The 24385-nt window shown below is 37.9% G+C and overlaps 2 protein-coding genes across 2 annotated transcripts; both read left to right on the forward strand.

The window, feature by feature from the left end:
• The first annotated feature begins 376 nt into the window (after positions 1–376).
• On the forward strand, positions 377–5624 carry LOC133662581 (class I histocompatibility antigen, F10 alpha chain-like). The gene is made up of 6 exons (XM_062066695.1): positions 377–431; positions 1348–1614; positions 1787–2065; positions 4280–4588; positions 4772–4864; positions 5575–5624. Exons 1-6 carry the CDS (start codon positions 377–379, stop codon positions 5622–5624), a joined length of 1053 nt encoding a protein of 350 aa, XP_061922679.1.
• A 7964-nt stretch (positions 5625–13588) lies between these two features.
• Positions 13589–21121, forward strand: LOC133662582 (class I histocompatibility antigen, F10 alpha chain-like). The gene is made up of 8 exons (XM_062066696.1): positions 13589–13607; positions 14524–14790; positions 14963–15241; positions 17139–17447; positions 17631–17723; positions 17906–18015; positions 18434–18493; positions 21047–21121. Exons 1-8 carry the CDS (start codon positions 13589–13591, stop codon positions 21119–21121), a joined length of 1212 nt encoding a protein of 403 aa, XP_061922680.1.
• Positions 21122–24385: the final 3264 nt, after the last annotated feature.

Below are 24385 nucleotides of genomic sequence, written 5' to 3' on the forward strand. Positions count from 1 at the left end.
GGACTATAATACGATTTAAATTTCATCTTCCTTCCTCTTTCTTTCTTTTTCTTTCTATCCAATAAATAAGTGGGTGAACATTAGAAGAAAACAAACCTCTGATAGGGAAATTTGGCTGCAAACTTGACGCGCCGGTTGTTCTTGTCAGGTCACGTGATTTCCCAGAAAATGCTACTGAAGCATTTACCTGACATGGCCACAAGGAGCGCTCTCTATCAACGATGACGTCACAAAATGCTGACTCCTCATTGGCTCAGGTGGCGCATTCTTAAAAGAGCCTCGACACTTCCTTGTTGGTGTTTCCTGGTTGTTAGTCAGTTTGTCTTTCTCTGCGGGATTAAAAGTGGAAAACATCTTTTTATTTTGTGCTGACATCATGAACTTGTTTTTATTCTGTCTTTTGGTCGTGCAAATGCACAGCGGGGCGCCTGGTAAGTCCTCCTTTTTTTAATTTTTAAATACATTTATAAACATTATTCATAAATCCTCTTTGTGCCTCCACTTATTCTGTGAGTTTCTACTTATTAATTCTACTCGTTCTTATCTTAATCAAGCTTATTATTACCTTATCATGATTTGTTTGAAACATATTTATTTACAAAATATAACCTGTCATTTATTTTTAATCCTAACATTTTTTACTTTGAGATAACAAGAAAACGTCATTGTTTTCATCTTCATTGTTGTTCAACTTGAACAAATTCACTCACTTTCCTGTCATCTTTAATTGAACTGTGACTGAGGAAATTCTCCTGAAATACATCAATATTATTTTTGTGTTTTATCATTTGTTTAAACTTTGAATGGGATTTATTGAACATATCATTTCCCACCAAAAAAGCTCATACAAATGATGCGAAAATAATTGATGTCTTTTCTTTTAATTAGGACAAACAAAATGCCTAAACAAATGTTTAGATATACACAAATAATTTTGAAAAATACAAACTTGTTATTAAAGGTTAAACAATTTATTTAACCTCCTGTGACATAAATGTAAAATATTTATTGAGAAATGAAAGTAGTTATTAGTCTGTGTGTTGAGGGTGTGTACAACTTTGGGCGTCTACACATTTGTACTTGACATTATTCTTCCTCCATTGGAGAAAAAAAATACGTTTATTTTCAAAATGTACAAACTGTCAACAGATGGCTTATTAAAATAAATGTTAGTAATATTATTATTGTGTTGTATTTTTCATAGACACCATGTGACTGTAGACTGTGATGTCTGGCAGTGTTTGATGTTCACTTTAAGACCCGACTGAAGACTGAATGACATCAAATATTCACACTGCAAGATTGTTGAACATGACACAAAATAATAAAAAGTTGCTCTTCTTTCAGTGATTCACACGCTGAAGTATTTCTACACTTCGTCCTCTCAAGTTCCAAACTTCCCAGAGTTTGTGATTGTTGGTTATGTTGATGAAGTCCAGGTGGTTCACTATGACAGCGAGAGCAGGAAAGCAGAAGCCAAACAGGACTGGATGAACCAAATCACAGAAGAGGATCCAAACTACTGGCAGAGAAACACAGAGATCGGTGTTGCTCAGGAGCAAGTCGACAAAGTCAACATTGAAATTCTTAAGAAGCGTTTCAACCAAACTGGAGGTTTGTTTATCTTGAACTTTCTACTATTCAAATATATTTGAAGTACTCTTTTTATACTGTAGTAAAAACACACATTACTGCACTGACACTTGTCTCTGTCCATCCCATAATATTCTACATAAAACACATTGTGTGTGTTTCACTCTGCTTTACAACACTTTGTGTCTCTCAGGTGTTCACACTTACCAGTGGATGTATGGATGTGAATGGAATGATGAGACTGATGAAGTTAAAGGTTGGAATCAGTATGGTTATGATGGAGAAGATTTCATATCGTTGGACATGAAGACATGGACATGGACTGCAGCAAAACAACAAGCTTTCCCCACCAAACTCAAGTGGGACCAGGACATACTTAGACTAGACTACAATAAGTATTACTACACTGAGGAATGTCCTTCTTACTTGAAGAAGCATGTGAACAATGGCAAGGAGGTCCTAATGAGAACAGGTAAAAACACACCTTGTACTTTCACCTTTTAACATGTTAGCACGCCCCCTATAGGAACATTACTGACATTACACTCTGTCTCTTTATACTTTTCTTTCTCACTTTCTCTCCATTCTCTTCTTTCTCTCTATCTTTACCTTCATTCTCTTCTTTCTCTCCATCTTTACCTTTATTCTCTTTTTTCTCTCCATCTTTACCTTTATTCTCTTCTTTCTTTTCATCTTTACCTTAATTCTCTTAATATTTACCTTTATTCTCTTCTTTCTTTCCATCTTTACCTTTATTCTCACATTTTTTCCATCTTTACCTTCATTCTCTATTTTTCTCCATATTTACTTTCATTCTCACCTTCTCTCCATCTTTACCTTCATTCTTTTTTTCTCAATCTTTACCTTCATTCTCTTCTTTCTCTCCATCTTTACCTTTATTCTCTTCTTTCTCTCCATCTTTACCTATATTCTCTTCTTTCTTTCCATCTTTACCTTAATTCTCTTAATATTTACCTTTATTCTCTTCTTTCTTTCCATCTTTACCTTTATTCTCACCTTTTTTCCATCTTTACCTTCATTCTCTATTTTTCTCCATATTTACTTTCATTCTCACCTTCTCTCCATCTTTACCTTCATTCTTTTTTTCTCAATCTTTACCTTTATTCTCTTCTTTCTTTCCATCTTTACCTTTATTCTCACCTTTTCTCTATCTTTACTTTCATTCTCTTTCTCTCCATCTTTACCTTCATTCTTTTTTTCTCAATCTTTACCTTTATTCTCTTCTTTCTTTCCATCTTTACCTTCATTCTCTTAATCTTTACCTTTATTCTCTTCTTTCTTTCCATCTTTACCTTTATTCTCTTCTTTCTTTCCATCTTTACCTTTATTCTCACCTTTTCTCCATCTTTACCTTCATTCTCTCTCTCTCTATCATTACCTTCATTCTTTTTTTCTCAATCTTTACCTTTATTTTCTTCTTTCTTTCCATCTTTACTTTCATTCTCTTAATGTTTACCTTTATTCTCTTATTTCTTTCCATCTTTACCTTCATTCTCTTAATCTTTGCCTTTATTCTCTTCTTTCTTTCCATCTTTACCTTTATTCTCTTCTTTCTTTCCATCTTTACCTTTATTCTCACCTTTTCTCTATCTTTACTTTTATTCTCACCTTCCCTCCATCTTTACCTTCATTCTCTTTCTCTCCATCTTTACCTTCATTCTTTTTTTCTCAATCTTTACCTTTATTCTCTTCTTTCTTTCCATCTTTACCTTCATTCTCTTAATCTTTACCTTTATTCTCTTCTTTCTTTCCATCGTTACCTTTATTCTCACCTTTCTCTCCATCATTACCTTCATTCTTTTTTTCTCAATCTTTACCTTTATTCTCTTCTTTCTTTCCATCTTTACCTTCATTCTCTTAATCTTTACCTTTATTCTCTTCTTTCTTTCCATCTTTACCTTTATTCTCACCTTTTCCCCATCTCTACTTTCATTCTCACCTTCTCTCCATCTTTACCTTCATTCTCTCTTTTCCCCTTCATTCTTTCTTTTTTCTCTCCACCTTTACATTCATTCTCTTTTCTTTCTCCTTCTTTATGCTCACATTCTCTCCATCTTTACCTTCATTCTCTTTCTTTCCATATTTACCTTTATTTTCTTATTTCTCTCCATTTTAACTTTTATTCTCACCTCTCCATCTTAACCTCCGTTCACATCTTCCATCCATCGTCACCTCCGTTCACAACTTCTCTCCATCTTTACCTTCTTTTTGTCCTTTTCTTTCCATCTTTACCTCCGCTCACACCTTCTCTCCATCTTTACCTTCATTCTCTCTTTTCCCCTTCATTCTTTCTTTTTTCTCTCCACCTTTACCTTCATTCTCTTTTTTCTCTCCATCTTTAACTTCATTCTCTTTTTTTCCATATTTACCTTTATGCTTACCTTCTCTCCATCTTCATCTCCGTTCACACCTTCCATCCATCTTCACCTCCGTTCACACCATCTTTACCTCCGTTTACAACTTCTCTCCATTTTCACTTCCGTTCACAACTTCTCTCCATTTCACCTCTGTTCACACCTCTCCATTGTATCTTCTTTTTGTCCATTTCTTTCCGTCTTTACCTCCGTTCACACCTTCTTTCCATCTTCACCTCCGTTCACACCTTCTCTCCATCTTCACCTCCGTTCTCACCTTCTGTCCACACATGACATCACTTCCTGTGCAGAGCTTCCAGAGGTGTTCCTCCTCCAGAAGACGCCGTCCTCTCCGGTCACCTGCATGGCGACAGGTTTCTACCCCGACCTAGCCGACCTGTTTTGGAGGAAAGACGGCGAGCAGATGTTCGAGGACGTGGAGCACGGAGAGCTGCTCCCCAACCACGACGGAACCTTCCAGATGTCGGTGGGGCTGAAAGTGGAGGTGACGGCCGACGTGGAGGGCAAGTACGAATGTGTGTTCCAGCTGTCTGGCGTCGAGGAGGACTTGGTCACCAAGCTGGAGAGAAGAAGCATCCTGAGCAACGCAAGCCATGAAGGTGAGAAAGACACATTTAGTTGGAGATGTTTCCTATCACAAGTCCACCTGTCACCATTATTGATCCGTGTCGCCGTTATTGAGCCATGTCACCATGACAACACTTGACGTCTGCATGCAAAGTAGTCATGAAGGTTTCCTCTTCATGCTTTGTCACTCCACTTGTGCTTTTTGCTCTCAACAGACCACTGGAGCGTCGCCATCGGTGCCACGGCGGCGGTCGTGGCTGTGGCGGCCCTCCTGGCGGCCATCTTCCTCGTCAGGCGACACAGACAAGGTGAGGAACACAGATTTCCTTCTTTTACTTGTCATTGTTGTTTTTCTTCTTCTTTTCTTCTTTTTCTTTTCATTCTTCACTTTCTTTTTCTTATTTTTCTTCTTTTGTCCTTTCTCTTTTTCTTCTTCTTCCCCTTTTTCTCATTCTTTTTTCCTTTTTCTTCCTTCTCCTCCTCCTCAAAGATCCACAGAGACAGAGCACCCACTCTCACATAGAAACACAGCGTGGCGTGAGGAAAAAGTACATTTCACCTTTTGTTTCTCTGTCATTTCAGCCCAATACGATCCAGCTCGTAAGTAAAACATATTTTCTTTGAGCCGCAAGAAACAAAGCCGTGGTGAAGCATCACTCATATGAAGGTCTGATGCAGACGTTTGTGACAAGTTTAGCCTGAAAATCTCAACTTTCACAATAAAAGACAGAGTTTCCATCCATCAATACGCCACACTTTATATCGAACTTTTGACATGAGTCCTCATGATGAGGATCGACCAAATGAGACATCAAGTGTGCACATTCAGGTTTGCTGACTCATCAAGAATGTATCTTAGTCAGGAAGTAGAAGATCAGCACTCTGCTTCTTGATGTTTCTAAGTCACCCCTCAAAGATCTGATGTGAGTGATGAGGCACCTTCTGGATGTTCTTCCTCCACCAGTGTGAGGTGTTTGCTTAGCGGGAGTAACCGGCTCACGGTGCGTTTGTCCCACAGCTCGCCACGGCGGGGCCGAGCTCCCCGAGAACATGCCGGCTGAAGGCTGAGTGGGACGCGGTGAGTTAGCTCACATGGACTGTTTGCATCTCTAAATGTTCTTGGGACTTTGTGTGAAGAAGATGTTCAACTTGGATTCATGTGTGTTTGTTGGGAATGTGCTGAGTCATCTTCTTCCTCCAGGATGCTTTGTGCACAGAGAGATGTCTCCATGGCTGAGGCACGTCATCACACTTGGAGATGAGATGGAGATGTGCTTTCTTCTTCATCCGACTGCTTCTCTTGTTATACCATAGATTCTTCTTTGGCTGTTGGTGGCTTGATTAGAAAAATAAGTTGGTTGCTATGAAATCATTCGGGGCTCACGTTTCATCACCTTGACATCATGACAAGGATTTCCTCTTTCTTTGAATCACCGCTGCTTGTGATCAATATCACATTGTGTCACATCTCTGTCAATAAATTCCGTTTGTTGTCCGCCACGGGCAAGACCAAAGAGCTGCCGAAGATTGTAGACCCGCACAAGACCGGAATGGACTACAAGACCATTAGCTTGACCAACTGCAGGCATAATGCCGGGTTTATTTTGTAACATGTGCTTTTATTTTGACACTGATCAAACTGGATCACAGGCACATAAAAAAAATATTATCTTAGCATCAGCGTTCACTAATGATGACAAAGACAAAAAGGTTGTGAAATCTTCCCAAATTGTAAAAGACATAAAGACAAAATAAAAACCAAAGTAATGACTCTTTTTTTTCCCTAAATTTTTATCCTTTGCACGTTTCATGTTTTTTCGTATGTTCTATTTTTTTGGTAATTATTTTGCTTCAATTTATAAAGACTGTTGGAAAATTAAAGTGAACAAATATGTTCATGTACATATTTTGAAAAACGTGTTTACTTGCATTTTCTGATTGTTTGACTTTATTTGTGTCATAGTTTTTGTTTAAATAAAGTTTGACAAAAAAAAGAGCCGTGATTGGTCAGCTTGTCACATCATTTCCGGGGTTTTGCACAGCCCACCTTTGCTAACGTCTTCTAAGTGAATTGACTGAATTCTGTTAGAAATTCCCACTTTTTCATTTGTGTTTTATCTTTATCAATGTGTGTTTTATATACCTGCCACATGTCTTATCTGTGTACTTTCAGCCATAGCATTGTTTTCAGTATTTACTCATGATTATTGCATTTGTCTTAAAGCACAGATCAAAATTGGCAACCATGAAGCATTCGATACAATGTCAATACATCTTTCTATTCTATTCTAACCTAATTCTAGATTGTGGCAGATTACATGTAATATGTAAAATTGTAAATTGTTCTTTGAGTGCAATAAGAAAAGTGTACACCAGGCCTTGCCTTATTTTTGGTTTGTTAGTGTTTTTCCATGTTTAATGTTGAGTTCCTGTCCTGCACACCTTTTTTGTAGTTCCACTTCCTTTTGAGTGTCCTGCAGCAGCTTTATTTTGTCTAACTGTGTTTAGTCGTCGCTATTTAAGTCTACGGTGCACTGCAAAAACTGATATCTAAGTAAGAATAAATATCTCAAATAAGGGTGACATTTGCTTATTTTCTGTCTGATAAGATAATTCTTCTCACTAAGCAGATTTTATGTTAGAGTGTTTTACTTGTTTTAAGTGTGTTGGTCCTAAATGATCTCAGTAAGATATTACAGCTTGTTGCTGAGATTTGATGACCTATATTGAGTAAAACATGCTTGAAACTAGAATATCAACTGTTGCAAAGCTGTGTCATCAACACTCACAAGTATAAAACTACTTTTTTAAAGTAATAATTTCTTACTTCAAGCATGAAAAAAAAAAAATCATGCGCATATCATTATGTCAAGATAATGGCACTAGCATTTACTTCATTTAAGAATATTTTTCAACATATTGGGCAAAAAGGTCTCTTTTTTCTACAAAGAAAAGTGCACTTGTTATTAGTGAGAATATACTTATTTTAAGGTATTTTTGGGTTCATTGAGGTTAGCTAATTTTACTTGTTTTGGAAAGTCCTGACAAGCCACATTTTCTTGTTCTATTGGCAGATAATTTTGCTTAGTTCAAGTAAAATACCCCTCATTTTTGTATTTTTTTTTCTTGTTTTTGAACACTGACTTTTTGCAGTGTGCTGTGGTCTTTGTCGGGAGATTGTTAAAAGTATGTATGCTGTTGAACGCTGTTCCCTCGTCTGACGCTTCCAAGTAAGTATGTTTCCGCATAGTCTTTTTTTCAATGCCGATAACTCCACTTTAAATGAGAAGTTTAAACCGGCAACTGCAGTGAATGGTGCGTCATGTGTTTCAGTAAAACGTAGATATATTTGGCTCTCTAAGAAAATGTAACTTTTATGACAAACGTGCGCCCTTCTCTCTAATTGAGACTAAAGTTAAATATCTCCCTCTCGTCAGAACTAAACATGAAAAATTCGAACTTTGTAACTCGCTCAAACTCGGCCATTTCTCCACCAATTTGAAATCTAAGAACACCAGAACGTTCCCCAAAGCCTTCAGGCGCTGACGTTGTTGTCTAGAAGTGGATATTTCGAAGCGTCTGGCCACGATCTGACTTTGCTTGACATGATGTTTTTCTAAAATCACACAGGAGATGCTTTGTCCTGAGGAAGATGGCTACCCACCAGCTGCAGCCAATGAGGGGAACTCATTTAAAGTCACATGACAGTCCCTCCCAGCCACAACACTTCCTCATTCTCCACCAATCACCTTTCAGACACGGTACGTTCACGAACATGGGACCTCTGAAGTTAAATGTCGTTATAATACTGTAACATGTCTTTATAATATTATCCCTACGTCAAATATGAAACGTTAAAGAAGAAGTAAATGTGTGGTTGATGCTAGAACATTTAGAGTTGTGTTCTCAGATTAAGCAGTGGCTAGTAGCGTTATAATCGTTGCAGGGGGAACGATTTAAGTGAGACACACAACAGAACGCTGTCAGATCTCGAGTGTGGAATGACATAACTTGCTGTTGAAGTCGGTATAAAAATAACACGAGTAACTTTACAGATCTTATATTTAAAGTTATTTTTTTGTAACGGATGAGAGTGCAACATTACGATCTTTAAACCTTAACTGAACGTAGATTTTTTTTTTTAAATTTTTTGTAAACTTTGTTACCATATTTTGTGCTTACTTATTTATTTTTGATTGTGTTTAAAGTGTACACAGATTACATCCTTTTACTAAAATAGGGACGTTTGTCGAAGATGGAACACATTATCCACAATTCCAACATTTATTATGGGTGTTCCAAAAAACAATTTTCTCCAATTGCGAAACCATTTCAAGAACCAATTAGATGTGTAATTGGAGGGTCCACTGAGACTGTACTTGGTACCTATTTAAGTTTATTACATTACGCTGTCATTAATTTGGAAGGAAACAATTTGTACTAGTAAACCTTTCTTTTATTACTTTATGAACTATTTTTTTCATCGGGAAACAACATTTCGTACTCTTGTGTCTTTTTATTACTTTTATTTATTAATGACATTTATTTCCTTCTGTTTCTATTTTGCAGCAAATTGGATTAACCACACAATTTTCCCTTTGGGAATTAATAAAGTAGTTAAATAAGTGTTTTACCATCTTATTAAACAAACAATTAAACATAAATAAATGAATAAATATGTTATTTATATTTTGTTGTGTTGGACAAGCTGCTACTCTGACTAATGTCAGTGCCGCGTATGGAGATTGAAGTGCAACATAGGTGGTAAAAACATGTTTTTGCACTTGATAACATTGAATATGTCCACTTTTCCTTTTTTATGTGGTGTGGATTGTCATCAAATCTGCCACTTTTGGGATGTAGTCTAATAATAGGAGGCAAATAATCAGTTATTTGGGCGTAGATTGTATCCAGTTGTAGATTTATTTTTGACATGCTGTCATAAAAAGGCAGTTTATTTTAAATGCAGGTCTATTAGCTGCCCGGTAAACTGCCTGACTCAAACAGACTCAACTTAAGTCAAGTCAAGTCAACTTTATTTATAGAGCACGTTTACAACAACTTTTAAATTGAACCAAAGTGCTGTACAGGTTAAAAAGCGTAGAGCAAAAAAACACAAAAAGAAAAAACAAACAAGGACTATAAACAATAAATGAGCCAAACAAGATAGTGCAAAAGCAATACGGCAAAAGGGGTCGAATAAAAAGTAAAAATGGCAAAATAAAAATAATAATAATAAAAGTGCGACAAATTGAAAAAAAAATAAATCGAAGGGGGTCGGGGGTGAGGGGGGACTAGAAATAGTGGCCCAGTGGGCGGACTCAGCTCAGGTCAAAGGCCAGCAAGAAGAGGTAGGTCTTAAGAAGAGTTTTGAAGACCCCCAGGCTCTGGGCTGACTTAAACAACTTAAATGTGCATGACTCAATTATTAACTTGTTTACGTCAACAATAATGTAATAAATTATATTCAACAATTAACATATTAAATAGGGATCTTTATCTTCTATTTTCATCATTGACAAAGGGAATTTATAACAATGTTTATTGCATTTAAGTCGTTTGTTAGTCAATGTTTACATTTGAATGAACAAACACACTGCATGTCTCTCGCATTAACCAGAGATTTCGCAAGTAATTACACCCACATCTATTTTTCTCCTTCTATTTCGAAGGGAGATGCTTGGATCCATTCAGTATTTTTGGGGAAAGCATTATGTCAGGTTTTCAGTGTGTTGAAAATATGCGTTTCAGTGGAAGTCATTGTGCGACCAAAATGTATGTAAGTGTATACTAAAGGAATACCACTGTCCACGCATGCGCGAAGAGCAGGTCACTTCCGAGACTTGCAATATTTTACGACGGAGCTTCTGCTACATCATCCATCCATCCATCCATTTTCTACCGCTTGTCCCTTTTTGGGGTCGCGGGCTGCTATACTTCATGTTTTGTGACATTTATGTTTTGTCAATGTTTTGTATAAAAATAATATCTTACCTAGGAGTATAAAGGAACAAAAATATAAACATGAACAAGGGGTAGTTTTAACAAATTTAGGGATTTTTATCGCCACATTTTCCATCACTTTTACTTTTGTGTCGTTGCAATAAATAAATCAATCAAAGTTTATTTATATAGCCTGTCAGAATAATTGTATCTAAGTGATCACAAAACTTTGTGTTGCCATGAGTTCCCGGCGAGAGGACAAAAGCTGTCTTTGATCCTACCAAGCAGAAGGCTTGTAAAACTCCACTGTGTACGATGAGAAGCGACATGAAGGTGTTGGTTTCTTTCTTCTATTGTAATCCACAGGAAGATTTTGTCTTGACCCGAGATCTACAAAGCGGAGAGGAAGCAGGACCTGACGCAAGCTCCAGGCATCTTTTCTTTGAACTGTTTTGTGACCGAGGGCAACGGCTGTTTACGACCCCCCTCTCCCCTTAGAAACAGCTGTTGCCATGTAATCAGGGAAAGTCCAAATAAAGGAGGAGGCGTGCAATCTTTCGTCAGAGCGTGGTGGAAGACTGTGCAAAGAGTACAGCCCAGACGTTTCTCCTCAATGAGCTAAATTGAATTCTGTCTCTGTTTAATTCCTTGCTTCTTGTCTGTTTAATAGAAGTCATCAGTGTTTGAACCTGATATAGCCCTTAATCACAAATGACGCACAGTTTCCAAAATAAATACTGTATTCCTAAGTAACTTTTGTTTGGTTTTGTATGTAATATTTTTTATAAAATATTGTTATTCAAATAAAGATTACAAAAGAGAAAACCATGGTAACTGGGACGGCGGGCACGATCGTAACTGCCGTAAAACCATTTGACGGAAGTGACGTGGTCTTTGCGTGTTTGTGGACCGATCGTGTAGTGACAGTCACAGGCCATCGTGAATTTCGACCCACCGACCAAACAAAACTGTTTCCACATAACACTCGCCACACGCATAAGGTGCCGTGACGAACATCGGGATTTTGAACATCAAACAAATTGTAGCGTCCAGACAGTCACACGGAATCTGATGCGCTTTGAACTTTTAATCGCCAAACTTACCCCAACAGCGGGCTCAATTTCAACAATTTAATTCCTCTCCAACTCTCAATTTTCTGTCCTCAGGCTGGTATACTTTTCGGCCACCGGGTGGCGGTAGAGACTCCATGTTTTACCTGAAGAAACCTTACTTCTGACCTTTTCACCTTATTGATCTCATCTTTACTGCTGCTTGGTTGACTTCAGTTCAGAGACGACATGAGCTCCATTTCCAAATTTTTTATTTCATAACGGATTAAAAAACAAAGGACGTTGTTATTGTGAGAATGCTGCAGAGCATTGTCCATCCATCCATCCATTTTCTTCCGCTTATCCGAGGTCAGGTCGCGGGGGCAGCAGCCTAAACAGAGAAGCCCAGACTAACCTCTCCCCAGCCACTTCGTCCAGCTCCTCCCGGGGGATCCCGAGGCGTTCCCAGGCCAGCCGGGAGAGATAGTCTTCCCAACCTGTCCTGGGTCTTCCCCCGTGGCCTCCTACCGGTCGAACTTGTCCGAAACACCTCCCTAGGGAGGTGTTCGGGTGGCATCCTGACCAGATGTCTGAACCACCTCATCTGGCTCCTCTTGATGTGGAGGAGCAGCGGCTTTACTTTGAGCTCCTCCCGGATGACAGAGCTTCTCACCCTATCTCTAAGGGAGAGCCCCGCCACCCGGCGGAGGAAACTCATTTCGGCCGCTTGTACCCGTGATCTTGTCCTTTCGGTCATAACCCAAAGCTCATGACCATAGGTGAGGATGGGAACGTAGATCGACCGGTAAATTGAGAGCTTTGCCTTCCGGCTCAGCTCTTTCTTCACCACAACGGATTGATACAGCGTCCGTATTACTGAAGACGCCGCACCGATCCACCTGTCGATCTCACGATCCACTCTTCCCTCACTCGTGAACAAGACTCCGAGGTACTTGAACTCCTCCACTTGGGACAAGATCTGCGGACGACCCGCAGAGCATTGTTGTTATTATTATTATTAATACTGCATCATTTTTTTCCACACTCAACTACTCTCACATTTCTCAACTTATTAAAACTATACCAAGATGAAAACATTCAGTATATTCAGACAAACAATATTACACATCCCCAAACTTATTACTTTATTATTGTATTAATAAAATATATGTATTATTATATTAAATAGTCCACATTTTCAAAACATTAATTGCGTCAAAGTCAAATAAGCTTGTAAGTGTTTTTTGCCAACATTTCCTTACTTGACAGTGGCATAAAGATAACATCAGTCAATGTTTGGCTTCACCGTGTCTAATTTTACTTTCACTTTCCTTTTCTTTGATGATTTGCCCACCAAAAGCGTCTGCCTCACACTTTTCCCCACTTTCAGCACTTTGATCAATCGCATGAATGCTTTCAAGTTAGTTATAAGAGCGGTTGCCCTTCTCGATGCAACACTGTCCGGGAATCGAACCCATGCAAGGCAGAAGCGTGTCCCGTTACTCCACCAGGGACGCCTTACGCTTGGAAGACATAATGGAGGTTCAAATTCAGAAGTGAAATAAAAAGAAGAAAAGTGGGGACGCACTTTCTGCCCTGTCAATCATTATTTGCATGCTTTCTTGAGAGGACTATAATACGATTTAAATGTCATCTTCCTTCCTCTTTCTTTCTTTTTCTTTCTATCCAATAAATAAGTTGGTGAACATTAGAAGAAAACAAACCTCTGATAGGGAAATTTGGCTGCAAACTTGACGCGCCGGTTGTTCTTGTCAGGTCACGTGATTTCCCAGAAAACGCTACTCAAGCATTTACCTGACATGGCCACAAGGGGCGCTCTCTATCAACGATGACGTCACAAAATGCTGACTCCTCATTGGCTCAGGTGGCGCATTCTTAAAAGAGCCTCGACACTTCCTTGTTGGTGTTTCCTGGTTGTTAGTCAGTTTGTCTTTCTCTGCGGGATTAAAAGTGGAAAACATCTTTTTATTTTGTGCTGACATCATGAACTTGTTTTTATTCTGTCTTTTGGTCGTGCAAATGCACAGCGGGGCGCCTGGTAAGTCCTCCTTTTTAAAAAAAAAAAAACATTTATAAACATTATTCATAAATCCTCTTTGTGCCTCCACTTATTCTGTGAGTTTCTACTTATTAATTCTACTCGTTCTTATCTTAATCAAGCTTATTATTACCTTATCATGATTCGTTTGAAACATATTTATTTACAAAATATAACCTGTCATTTATTTTTAATCCTAACATTTTTTACTTTGAGATAACAAGAATAACGTCATTGTTTTAATCTTCATTGTTGTTCAACTTGAACAAATTCCCTCACTTTCCTGTCATCTTTAATTTAACTGTGACTGAGGAAATTCTCCTGAAATACATCAATATTATTTTTGTGTTTTATCATTTGTTTAAACTTTGAATGAGATTTATTGAACATATCATTTCCCACTAAAAAAGCTCATACAAATGATGTGAAAATAATTTATGTCTTTTCTTTTAATTAGGACAAACAAAATGCCTAAACAAATGTTTAGATATACTCAAATAATTTTGAAAAATACAAACTTGTTATTAAAGGTTAAACAATTTATTTAACCTCCTGTGACATAAATGTAAAATATTTATTGAGAAATGAAAGTAGTTATTAGTCTGTGTGTTGAGGTTGTGTACAACTTTGGGCGTCTACACATTTGTACTTGACATTATTCATCCTCCATTGGAGAAAAAAAATATGTTTATCTTCAAAATGTACAAACTGTCAACAGATGGCTTATTAAAATAAATGTTAGTAATATTATTATTGTGTTGTATTTTTCATAGACACCATGTGACTGTAGACTGTGATGTCTGGCAGTGTTTGATGTTCACTTTAAGACCCGACTGAAGACTGAATGACATCAAATATTCACACTGCAAGATTGTTGAACATGACACAAAATAATAAAAAGTTGCTCTTCTTTCAGTGATTCACACGCTGAAGTATTTCTACACTTCGTCCTCTCAAGTTCCAAACTTCCCAGAGTTTGTGGTGGTTGCTTATGTTGATGAAGTCCAGGTGGTTCACTATGACAGCGAGAGCAGGAAAGCAGAAGCCAAACAGGACTGGATGAACCAAATCACAGAAGAGGATCCAAACTACTGGCAGAGACAAACAGAGAACTGGGTTGTTGCTGAGCAAGTCAACAAAGTCAGCATTGAAAATCTTAAGAAGCGTTTCAACCAAACTGGAGGTTTGTTTATCTTGAACTTTCTACTATTCAAATATATTTGAAGTACTCTTTTTATACTGTAGTAAAAACACACATTACTGCACTGACACTTGTCTCTGTCCATCCCATAATATTCTACATAAAACACATTGTGTGTGTTTCACTCTGCTTTACAACACTTTGTGTCTCTCAGGTGTTCACACTTACCAGTGGATGTATGGATGTGAATGGAATGATGAGACTGATGAAGTTAAAGGTTGGGAACAGCGTGGTTATGATGGAGAAGATCACATATCGTTGGACATGAAGACATGGACATGGACTGCAGCAAAACAACAAGCTTTCCCCACCAAACTCAAGTGGGACCAGGACATACTTACACTAGACTACCTAAAGTATTACTACACTGAGCTATGTCCTTCTTACCTGAAGAAGTATGTGAAGTATGGCAAGGAGGTCCTAATGAGAACAGGTAAAAACACACATTGTACTTTCACCTTTTAACATGTTAGCACGCCTCCTATAGGAACATTACTGACATTACACTCTGTCTCTTTATACTTGTCTTTCTCACTTTCTCTCCATTCTCTTCTTTCTCTCCATCTTTACCTTCATTTTCTTCTTTCTCTCCATCGTTACCTTCATTCTCTTCTTTCTCTCCATCGGTACCTTCATTCTCTTCTTTCTCTCCATCTTTACCTTTATTCTCTTCTTTCTTTCCATCTTTACCTTTATTCTCTTCTTTCTTTCCATCTTTACCTTTATTCTCACCTTTTTTCCATCTTTACCTTAATTTTCTATTTTTCTCCATATTTACTTTCATTCTCACCTTCTCTCCATCTTTACCTTCATTCTTTTTTCTCAATCTTTACCTTTATTCTCTTCTTTCTTTCCATCTTTACCTTTATTCTCTTCTTTCTTTCCATCTTTACCTTTATTCTCACCTTTTCTCTATCTTTACTTTCATTCTCTTTTTCTCCATCTTTGCCTTCATTCTTTTTTTCTCAATCTTTACCTTTATTCTCTTCTTTCTTTCCATCTTTACCTTCATTCTCTTAATCTTTACCTTTATTCTCTTCTTTCTTTCCATCTTTACCTTTATTCTCACATTTTCTCCATCTTTACCTTCATTCTCTTTCTCTCTATCATTACCTTCATTCTTTTTTTCTCAATCTTTACCTTTATTTTCTTCTTTCTTTCCATCTTTACCTTCATTCTCTTAATCTTTACCTTTATTCTCTTCTTTCTTTCCATCTTTACCTTCATTCTCTTAATCTTTACCTTTATTCTCTTCTGTCTTTCCATCTTTACCTTTATTCTCTTCTTTCTTTCCATCTTTACCTTTATTCTCACCTTTTCTCTATCTTTACTTTTATTCTCACCTTCCCTCCATCTTTACCTTCATTCTCTTTCTCTCCATCTTTACCTTCATTCTTTTTTTCTCAATCTTTACCTTTATTCTCTTCTTTCTTTCCATCTTTACCTTCATTCTCTTAATCTTTACCTTTATTCTCTTCTTTCTTTCCATTGTTACCTTTATTCTCACCTTTTCTCCATCTTTACCTTCATTCTCTTTCTCTCCATCATTACCTTCATTCTTTTTTTCTCAATCTTTACCTTTATTCTCTTCTTTCTTTCCATCTTTACCTTCATTCTCTTAATCTTTACCTTTATTCTCACCTTTTCCCCATCTTTACTTTCATTCTCACCTTCTCTCCATCTTTACCTTCATTCTCTTTATCTCCATCTTTACTTTCGTTCTTTTTTTCTCAATCTTTACATTTATTCTCTTCTTTCTTTCCATCTTTACTTTCATTCACTTTTTTCTCTCATCTTTTCTTTCATTCTTTTTCTTCTCACAATCTTTACATTCATTCTTCTTTTTTTCCATCTTTACCTCCACTCACACCTTCTCTCCATCTTTACCTTCATTCTCTCTTTTCCCCTTCATTCTTTCTTTTTTCTCTCCACTTTTACCTTCCCTCTCTTTTTTCTCTCCATCTTCATGCTCACATTCACTCCATCTTTAACTTCATTCTCTTTCTTTCCATATTTACATTTATTCTCACCTTCTCTCCATCTTCATCTCCGTTCACACCTTCCATCCATCTTCACCTCCGTTCACACCATCTTTACCTCCATTTCCAACTTCTCTCCATTTTCACTTCCGTTCACAACTTCTCTCCATCTTCACCTCCGTTCACAACTTCTCTCCATTTTACCTCTGTTCACACCTCTCCATTGTATCTTCTTTTTGTCCTTTTCTTTCCATCTTCACCTCCGTTCACACCTTCTCTCCATCTTCACCTCCGTTCACACCTTCTCTCCACGTTGTCTTCTGTCCACACGTGACATCACTTCCTGTGCAGAGCTTCCAGAGGTGTTCCTCCTCCAGAAGACGCCGTCCTCTCCGGTCACCTGCATGGCGACAGGTTTCTACCCCGACCTAGCCGACCTGTTTTGGAGGAAAGACGGCGAGCAGATGTTCGAGGACGTGGAGCACGGAGAGCTGCTCCCCAACCACGACGGAACCTTCCAGATGTCGGTGGGGCTGAAAGTGGAGGTGACGGCCGACGTGGAGGGCAAGTACGAATGTGTGTTCCAGCTGTCTGGCGTCGAGGAGGACTTGGTCACCAAGCTGGAGAGAAGAAGCATCCTGAGCAACGCAAGCCATGAAGGTGAGAAAGACACATTTAGTTGGAGATGTTTCCTATCACAAGTCCACCTGTCACCATTATTGATCCGTGTCGCCGTTATTGAGCCATGTCACCATGACAACACTTGACGTCTGCATGCAAAGTAGTCATGAAGGTTTCCTCTTCATGCTTTGTCACTCCACTTGTGCTTTTTGCTCTCAACAGACCACTGGAGCGTCGCCATCGGTGCCACGGCGGCGGTCGTGGCTGTGGCGGCCCTCCTGGCGGCCATCTTCCTCGTCAGGCGACACAGACAAGGTGAGGAACACAGATTTCCTTCTTTTACTTGTCATTGTTGTTTTTCTTCTTCTTTTCTTCTTTTTCTTTTCATTCTTCACTTTCTTTTTCTTATTTTTCTTCTTTTGTCCTTTCTCTTTTTCTTCTTCTGCCCCTTTTTCTCATTCTTTTTTCCTTTTTCTTCCTTCTCCTCCTCCTCAAAGATCCACAGAGACAGAGCACCCACTCTCACATAGAAACACAGCGTGGCGTGAGGAAAAAGTACATTTCACCTTTTGTTTCTCTGTCATTTCAGCCCAATACGATCCAGCTCGTAAGTAAAACATATTTTCTTTGAGCCGCAAGAAACAAAGCCGTGGTGAAGCATCACTCATATGAAGGTCTGATGCAGACGTTTGTGACAAGTTTAGCCTGAAAATCTCAACTTTCACAATAAAAGACAGAGTTTCCATCCATCAATATGCCACACTTTATATCGAACTTTTGACATGAGTCCTCATGATGAGGATCGACCAAATGAGACATCAAGTGTGCACATTCAGGTTTGCTGACTCATCAAGAATGTATCTTAGTCAGGAAGTAGAAGATCAGCACTCTGCTTCTTGATGTTTCTAAGTCACCCCTCAAAGATCTGATGTGAGTGATGAGGCACCTTCTGGATGTTCTTCCTCCACCAGTGTGAGCTGTTTGCTTAGCGGGAGTAACCGGCTCACGGTGCGTTTGTCCCACAGCTCGCCACGGCGGGGCCGAGCTCCCCGAGAACATGCCGGCTGAAGGCTGAGTGGGACGCGGTGAGTTAGCTCACATGGACTGTTTGCATCTCTAAATGTTCTTGGGACTTTGTGTGAAGAAGATGTTCAACTTGGATTCATGTGTGTTTGTTGGGAATGTGCTGAGTCATCTTCTTCCTCCAGGATGCTTTGTGCACAGAGAGATGTCTCCATGGCTGAGGCACGTCATCACACTTGGAGATGAGATGGAGATGTGCTTTCTTCTTCATCCGACTGCTTCTCTTGTTATACCATAGATTCTTCTTTGGCTGTTGGTGGCTTGATTAGAAAAATAAGTTGGTTGCTATGAAATCATTCGGGGCTCACGTTTCATCACCTTGATATCATGACAAGGATTTCCTCTTTCTTTGAATCACCGCTGCTTGTGATCAATATCACATTGTGTCACATCTCTGTCAATAAATTCCGTTTGTTGTCCGCCACGGGCAAGACCAAAGAGCTGCCGAAGATTGTAGACCCGCACAAGACCGGAATGGACTACAAGACCATTAGCTTGACCAACTGCAGGCATAATGCCGGGTTTATTTTGTAACATGTGCTTTTATTTTGACACTGATCAAACTGGATCACAGGCACATAAAAAAAATATTATCTTAGCATCAGCGTTCACTAATGATGACAAAGACAAAAAGGTTGTGAAATCTTCCCAAATTGTAAAAGACATAAAGACAAAATAAAAACCAAAGTAATGACTCTTTTTTTTCCCTAAATTTTTATCCTTTGCACGTTTCATGTTTTTTCGTATGTTCTATTTTTTTGGTAATTATTTTGCTTCAATTTATAAAGACTGTTGGAAAATTAAAGTGAACAAATATGTTCATGTACATATTTTGAAAAACGTGTTTACTTGCATTTTCTGATTGTTTGACTTTATTTGTGTCATAGTTTTTGTTTAAATAAAGTTTGACAAAAAAAAGAGCCGTGATTGGTCAGCTTGTCACATCATTTCCGGGGTTTTGCACAGCCCACCTTTGCTAACGTCTTCTAAGTGAATTGACTGAATTCTGTTAGAAATTCCCACTTTTTCATTTGTGTTTTATCTTTATCAATGTGTGTTTTATATACCTGCCACATGTCTTATCTGTGTACTTTCAGCCATAGCATTGTTTTCAGTATTTACTCATGATTATTGCATTTGTCTTAAAGCACAGATCAAAATTGGCAACCATGAAGCATTCGATACAATGTCAATACATCTTTCTATTCTATTCTAACCTAATTCTAGATTGTGGCAGATTACATGTAATATGTAAAATTGTAAATTGTTCTTTGAGTGCAATAAGAAAAGTGTACGCCAGGCCTTGCCTTATTTTTGGTTTGTTAGTGTTTTTCCATGTTTAATGTTGAGTTCCTGTCCTGCACACCTTTTTTGTAGTTCCACTTCCTTTTGAGTGTCCTGCAGCAGCTTTATTTTGTCTCCCTGTGTTTAGTCGTCGCTATTTAAGTCTACGGTGCACTGCAAAAACTGATATCTGAGTAAGAATAAATATCTCAAATAAGGGTGACATTTGCTTATTTTCTGTCTGATAAGATAATTCTTCTCACTAAGCAGATTTTATGTTAGAGTGTTTTACTTGTTTTAAGTGTGTTGGTCCTAAATGATCTCAGTAAGATATTACAGCTTGTTGCTGAGATTTGATGACCTATATTGAGTAAAACATGCTTGAAACTAGAATATCAACTGTTGCAAAGCTGTGTCATCAACACTCACAAGTATAAACTACTTTTTTAAAGTAATAATTTCTTACTTCAAGCATGAAAAAAAAAAAAATCATGCGCATATCATTATGTCAAGATAATGGCACTAGCATTTACTTCATTTAAGAATATTTTTCAACATATTGGACAAAAATGTCTCTTTTTTTCTATCAAGAAAAGTGCACTTGTTATTAGTGAGAATATACTTATTTTAAGGTATTTTTGGGTTCATTGAGGTTAGCTAATTTTACTTGTTTTGGAAAGTCCTGACAAGCCAAATTTTCTTGTTCTATTGGCAGATAATTTTGCTTAGTTCAAGTAAAATACCCCTCATTTTTGTATTTTTTTTTCTTGTTTTTGAACACTGACTTTTTGCAGTGTGCTGTGGTCTTTGTCGGGAGATTGTTAAAAGTATGTATGCTGTTGAACGCTGTTCCCTCGTCTGACGCTTCCAAGTAAGTATGTTTCCGCATAGTCTTTTTTTCAATGCCGATAACTCCACTTTAAATGAGAAGTTTAAACCGGCAACTGCAGTGAATGGTGCGTCATGTGTTTCAGTAAAACGTAGATATATTTGGCTCTCTCAGAAAATGTAACTTTTATGGCAAACGTGCGCCCTTCTCTCTAGTTGAGTCTAAAGTTAAATATCTCCCTCTCGTCACCACTAAACATGAAAAATACGAACTTTCTAACTCGCTCAAACTCGGCCATTTCTCCACCAATTTGAAATCTAAGAACACCAGAACGTTCCCCAAAGGCTTCAGGCGCTGACAGTGTTTTCTTGAAGTGGATATTTCGAAGCGTCTGGCCACGATCTGACTTTGCTTGACATGATGGTTTTCTAAAATCACACAGGAGATGTTTCGTCCTGAGGAAGATGGCTACCCACCAGCTGCAGCCAATGAGGTGAACTCCTTTGAAGTCACATGACAGTCCTTCCCAGCCACAACGCTTCCTAATTCTCCACCAATCACCTTTCAGACACGGTACGTTCACGAACATGGGACCTCTGAAGTTAAATGTCGTTATAATACTGCAACATGTCTTTATAATATTATCCCTACGTCAAAGATGAAACTTTAAAGATGAAGTAAATGTGTGGTTGATGCTAGAACATTTAGAGTTGTGTTCTCAGATTAAGCAGTGGCTAGTAGCTTTATAATCGTTGCAGGGGGAACGATTTAAGTGAGACACACAACAGAACGCTGTCAGATCTCGAGTGTGGAATGACATAACTTGCTGTTGAAGTCGGTATAAAAATAACACGAGTAACTTTACAGATCTTATATTTAAAGTTATTTTTTGTAACGGATGAGAGTGCAACAGTACGATCTTTAAACAGTAACTGAACGTAGATTTTTTTTTTTAAATTTTTGTAAACTTTGTTACCATATTTTGTGCTTACTTATTTATTTTTTATTGTGTTTAAAGTGTACACAGATTACATCCTTTTACTAAAATAGGGACGTTTGTCGAAGATGGAACACATTATCCAAAATTCCAACATTTATTATGGGTGTTCCAAAAAACAATTTTCTCCAATTGCGAAACCATTTCAAGAACCAATTAGATGTGTAATTGGAGGGTCCACTCAGGCTGTACTTGGTACTTATTTAAGTTTATTACATTACGCTGTCATTAATTTGGAAGGAAACAATTTGTACTAGTATACCTTTCTTTTATTACTTTATGAACTATTTCTTTCATCGGGAAACAACATTTCGTACTCTTGTGTCTTTTTATTACTTTTATTTATTAATGACATTTATTTCCTTCTGTTTCTATTTTGCAGCAAATTGGATTAACCACACAATTTTCCCTTTGGGAATTAATAAAGTAGTTAAATAAGTGTTTTACCATGTTATTAAACAAACAATTAAACATAAATAAATGAATACATATGTCATTTATATTTTGTTGTGTTGGACAAGCTGCTACTCTGACTAATGTCAGTGCCGCGTATGGAGATTGAAGTGCAACATAGGTGGTAAAAACATGTTTTTGCACTTGATAACATTGAATATGTCCACTTTTCCTTTTTTATGTGGTGCGGATTGTCATCAAATCTGCCACTTTTGGGATGTAGTCTAATAATAGGAGGCAAATAATCAGTTATTTGGGCGTGGATTGTATCCAGTTGTAGATTTATTTTTGACATGCTGTCATAAAAAGGCAGTTTATTTTAAATGCAGGTCTATTAGCTGCCCGGTAAACTGCCTGACTCAAACAGACTCAACTTAAGTCAAGTCAAGTCAACTTTATTTATAGAGCACGTTTACAACAACTTTTAAATTGAACCAAAGTGCTGTACAGGTTAAAAAGCGTAGAGCAAAAAAACACAAAAAGAAAAAACAAACAAGGAACATAAACAATAAATGAGCCAAACAAGATAGTGCAAAAGCAACACGGCAAAAGGGGTCGAATAAAAAGTAAAAATGGCAAAATAAAAATAATAATAATAAAAGTGCGACAAATTGGAAAAAAAACTAAATCGAAGGGGGTCAGGGGTGAGGGGGGAATAGAAATAGTGGCCCAGTGGGCGGACTCAGCTCAGGTCAAAGGCCAGCAAGAAGAGGTAGGTCTTAAGAAGAGTTTTGAAGACCCCCAGGCTCTGGGCTGACTTAAACAACTTAAATGTGCATGACTCAATTATTAACTGGTTTACGTCAACAATAATGTAATAAATTATATTCAACAATTAACATATTAAATAGGGATCTTTATCTTCTATTTTCATCATTGACAAAGGGAATTTCTAACAATGTTTTTTGCATTTAAGTCGTTTGTTAGTCAATGTTTACATTTGAATGAACAACCACACTGTATGTCCCTCGCATTAACCAGAGATTTCGCAAGTAATTACACCCACATCTATTTTTCTCCTTCTATTTCAAAGGGAGATGCTTGGTTCCATTCAGTATTTTTGGGGAAAGCATTATGTCAGGTTTTCAGTGTGTTGAAAATATGCGTTTCAGTGGAAGTCATTGTGCGACCAAAATGTATGTAAGTGTATACTAAAGGAATACCACTGTCCACGCATGCGCGAAGAGCAGGTCACTTCCGAGACTTGCAATATTTTACGACGGAGCTTCTGCTACATCATCCATCCATCCATCCATTTTCTACCGTTTGTCCCTTTTTGGGGTCGCGGGCTGCTATACATCATGTTTTGTGACATTTATGTTTTGTCAATGTTTTGTATAAAAATAATATCTTCCCTGGGAGTATAAGGGAACAAGAATATTAACATGAACAAGGGGTAGATTTAACAAATTTAGGGAGTTTTATCGCCACATTTTCCATCACTTTTACTTTTCTGTCGTTGCAATAAATCAATCAATCAAAGTTTATTTATATAGCCTGTCAGAATAATTGTATCTAAGTTATCACAAAACTTTGTGTTGCCATGAGTTCCCGGCGAGAGGACAAAAGCTGTCTTTGATCCTACCAAGCAGAAGGCTTGTAAAACTCCACTGTGTACGATGAGAAGCGACATGAAGGTGTTGGTTTCTTTCTTCTATTGTAATCCACAGGAAGATTTTGTCTTGACCCGAGATCTACAAAGCGGAGAGGAAGCAGGACCTGACGCAAGCTCCAGGCATCTTTTCTTTGAACTGTTTTGTGACCGAGGGCAACGGCTGTTTACGACCCCCCTCTCCCCTTAGAAACAGCTGTTGCCATGTAATCAGGGAAAGTCCAAATAAAAGAGGAGGCGTGCAATCTTTCGTCAGAGCGTGGTGGAAGACTGTAGAAAGAGTACAGCCCAGACGTTTCTCCTCAGTGGGCTAAATTGAATTCTGTCTCTGTTTAATTCCTTGCTTCTTGTCTGTTTAATAGAAGTCATCAGTGTTTGAACCTGATATAGCCCTTAATCACAAATGACGCACAGTTTCCAAAATAAATACTGTATTCCTAAGTAACTTTTGTTTTGTTTTGTATGTAATCTTTTATATAATATATTGTTATTCAAATAAAGATTACAAAAGAGAAAACCATGGTAACTGGGAGGGCGGGCACGATCGTAACTGCCGTAAAACCATTTGACGGAAGTGACGTGGTCTTTGCGCGTTTGTGGACCGATCGTGTAGTGACAGTCACAGGCCATCGTGAATTTCGACCCACCGACCAAACAAAACTGTTTCCACATAACACTCGCCACACGCATAAGGTGCCGTGACGAACATCGGGATTTTG

This window comes from Entelurus aequoreus, linkage group LG12, assembly GCF_033978785.1.
Source record: "Entelurus aequoreus isolate RoL-2023_Sb linkage group LG12, RoL_Eaeq_v1.1, whole genome shotgun sequence".
NCBI lineage: Eukaryota > Metazoa > Chordata > Actinopteri > Syngnathiformes > Syngnathidae > Entelurus > Entelurus aequoreus.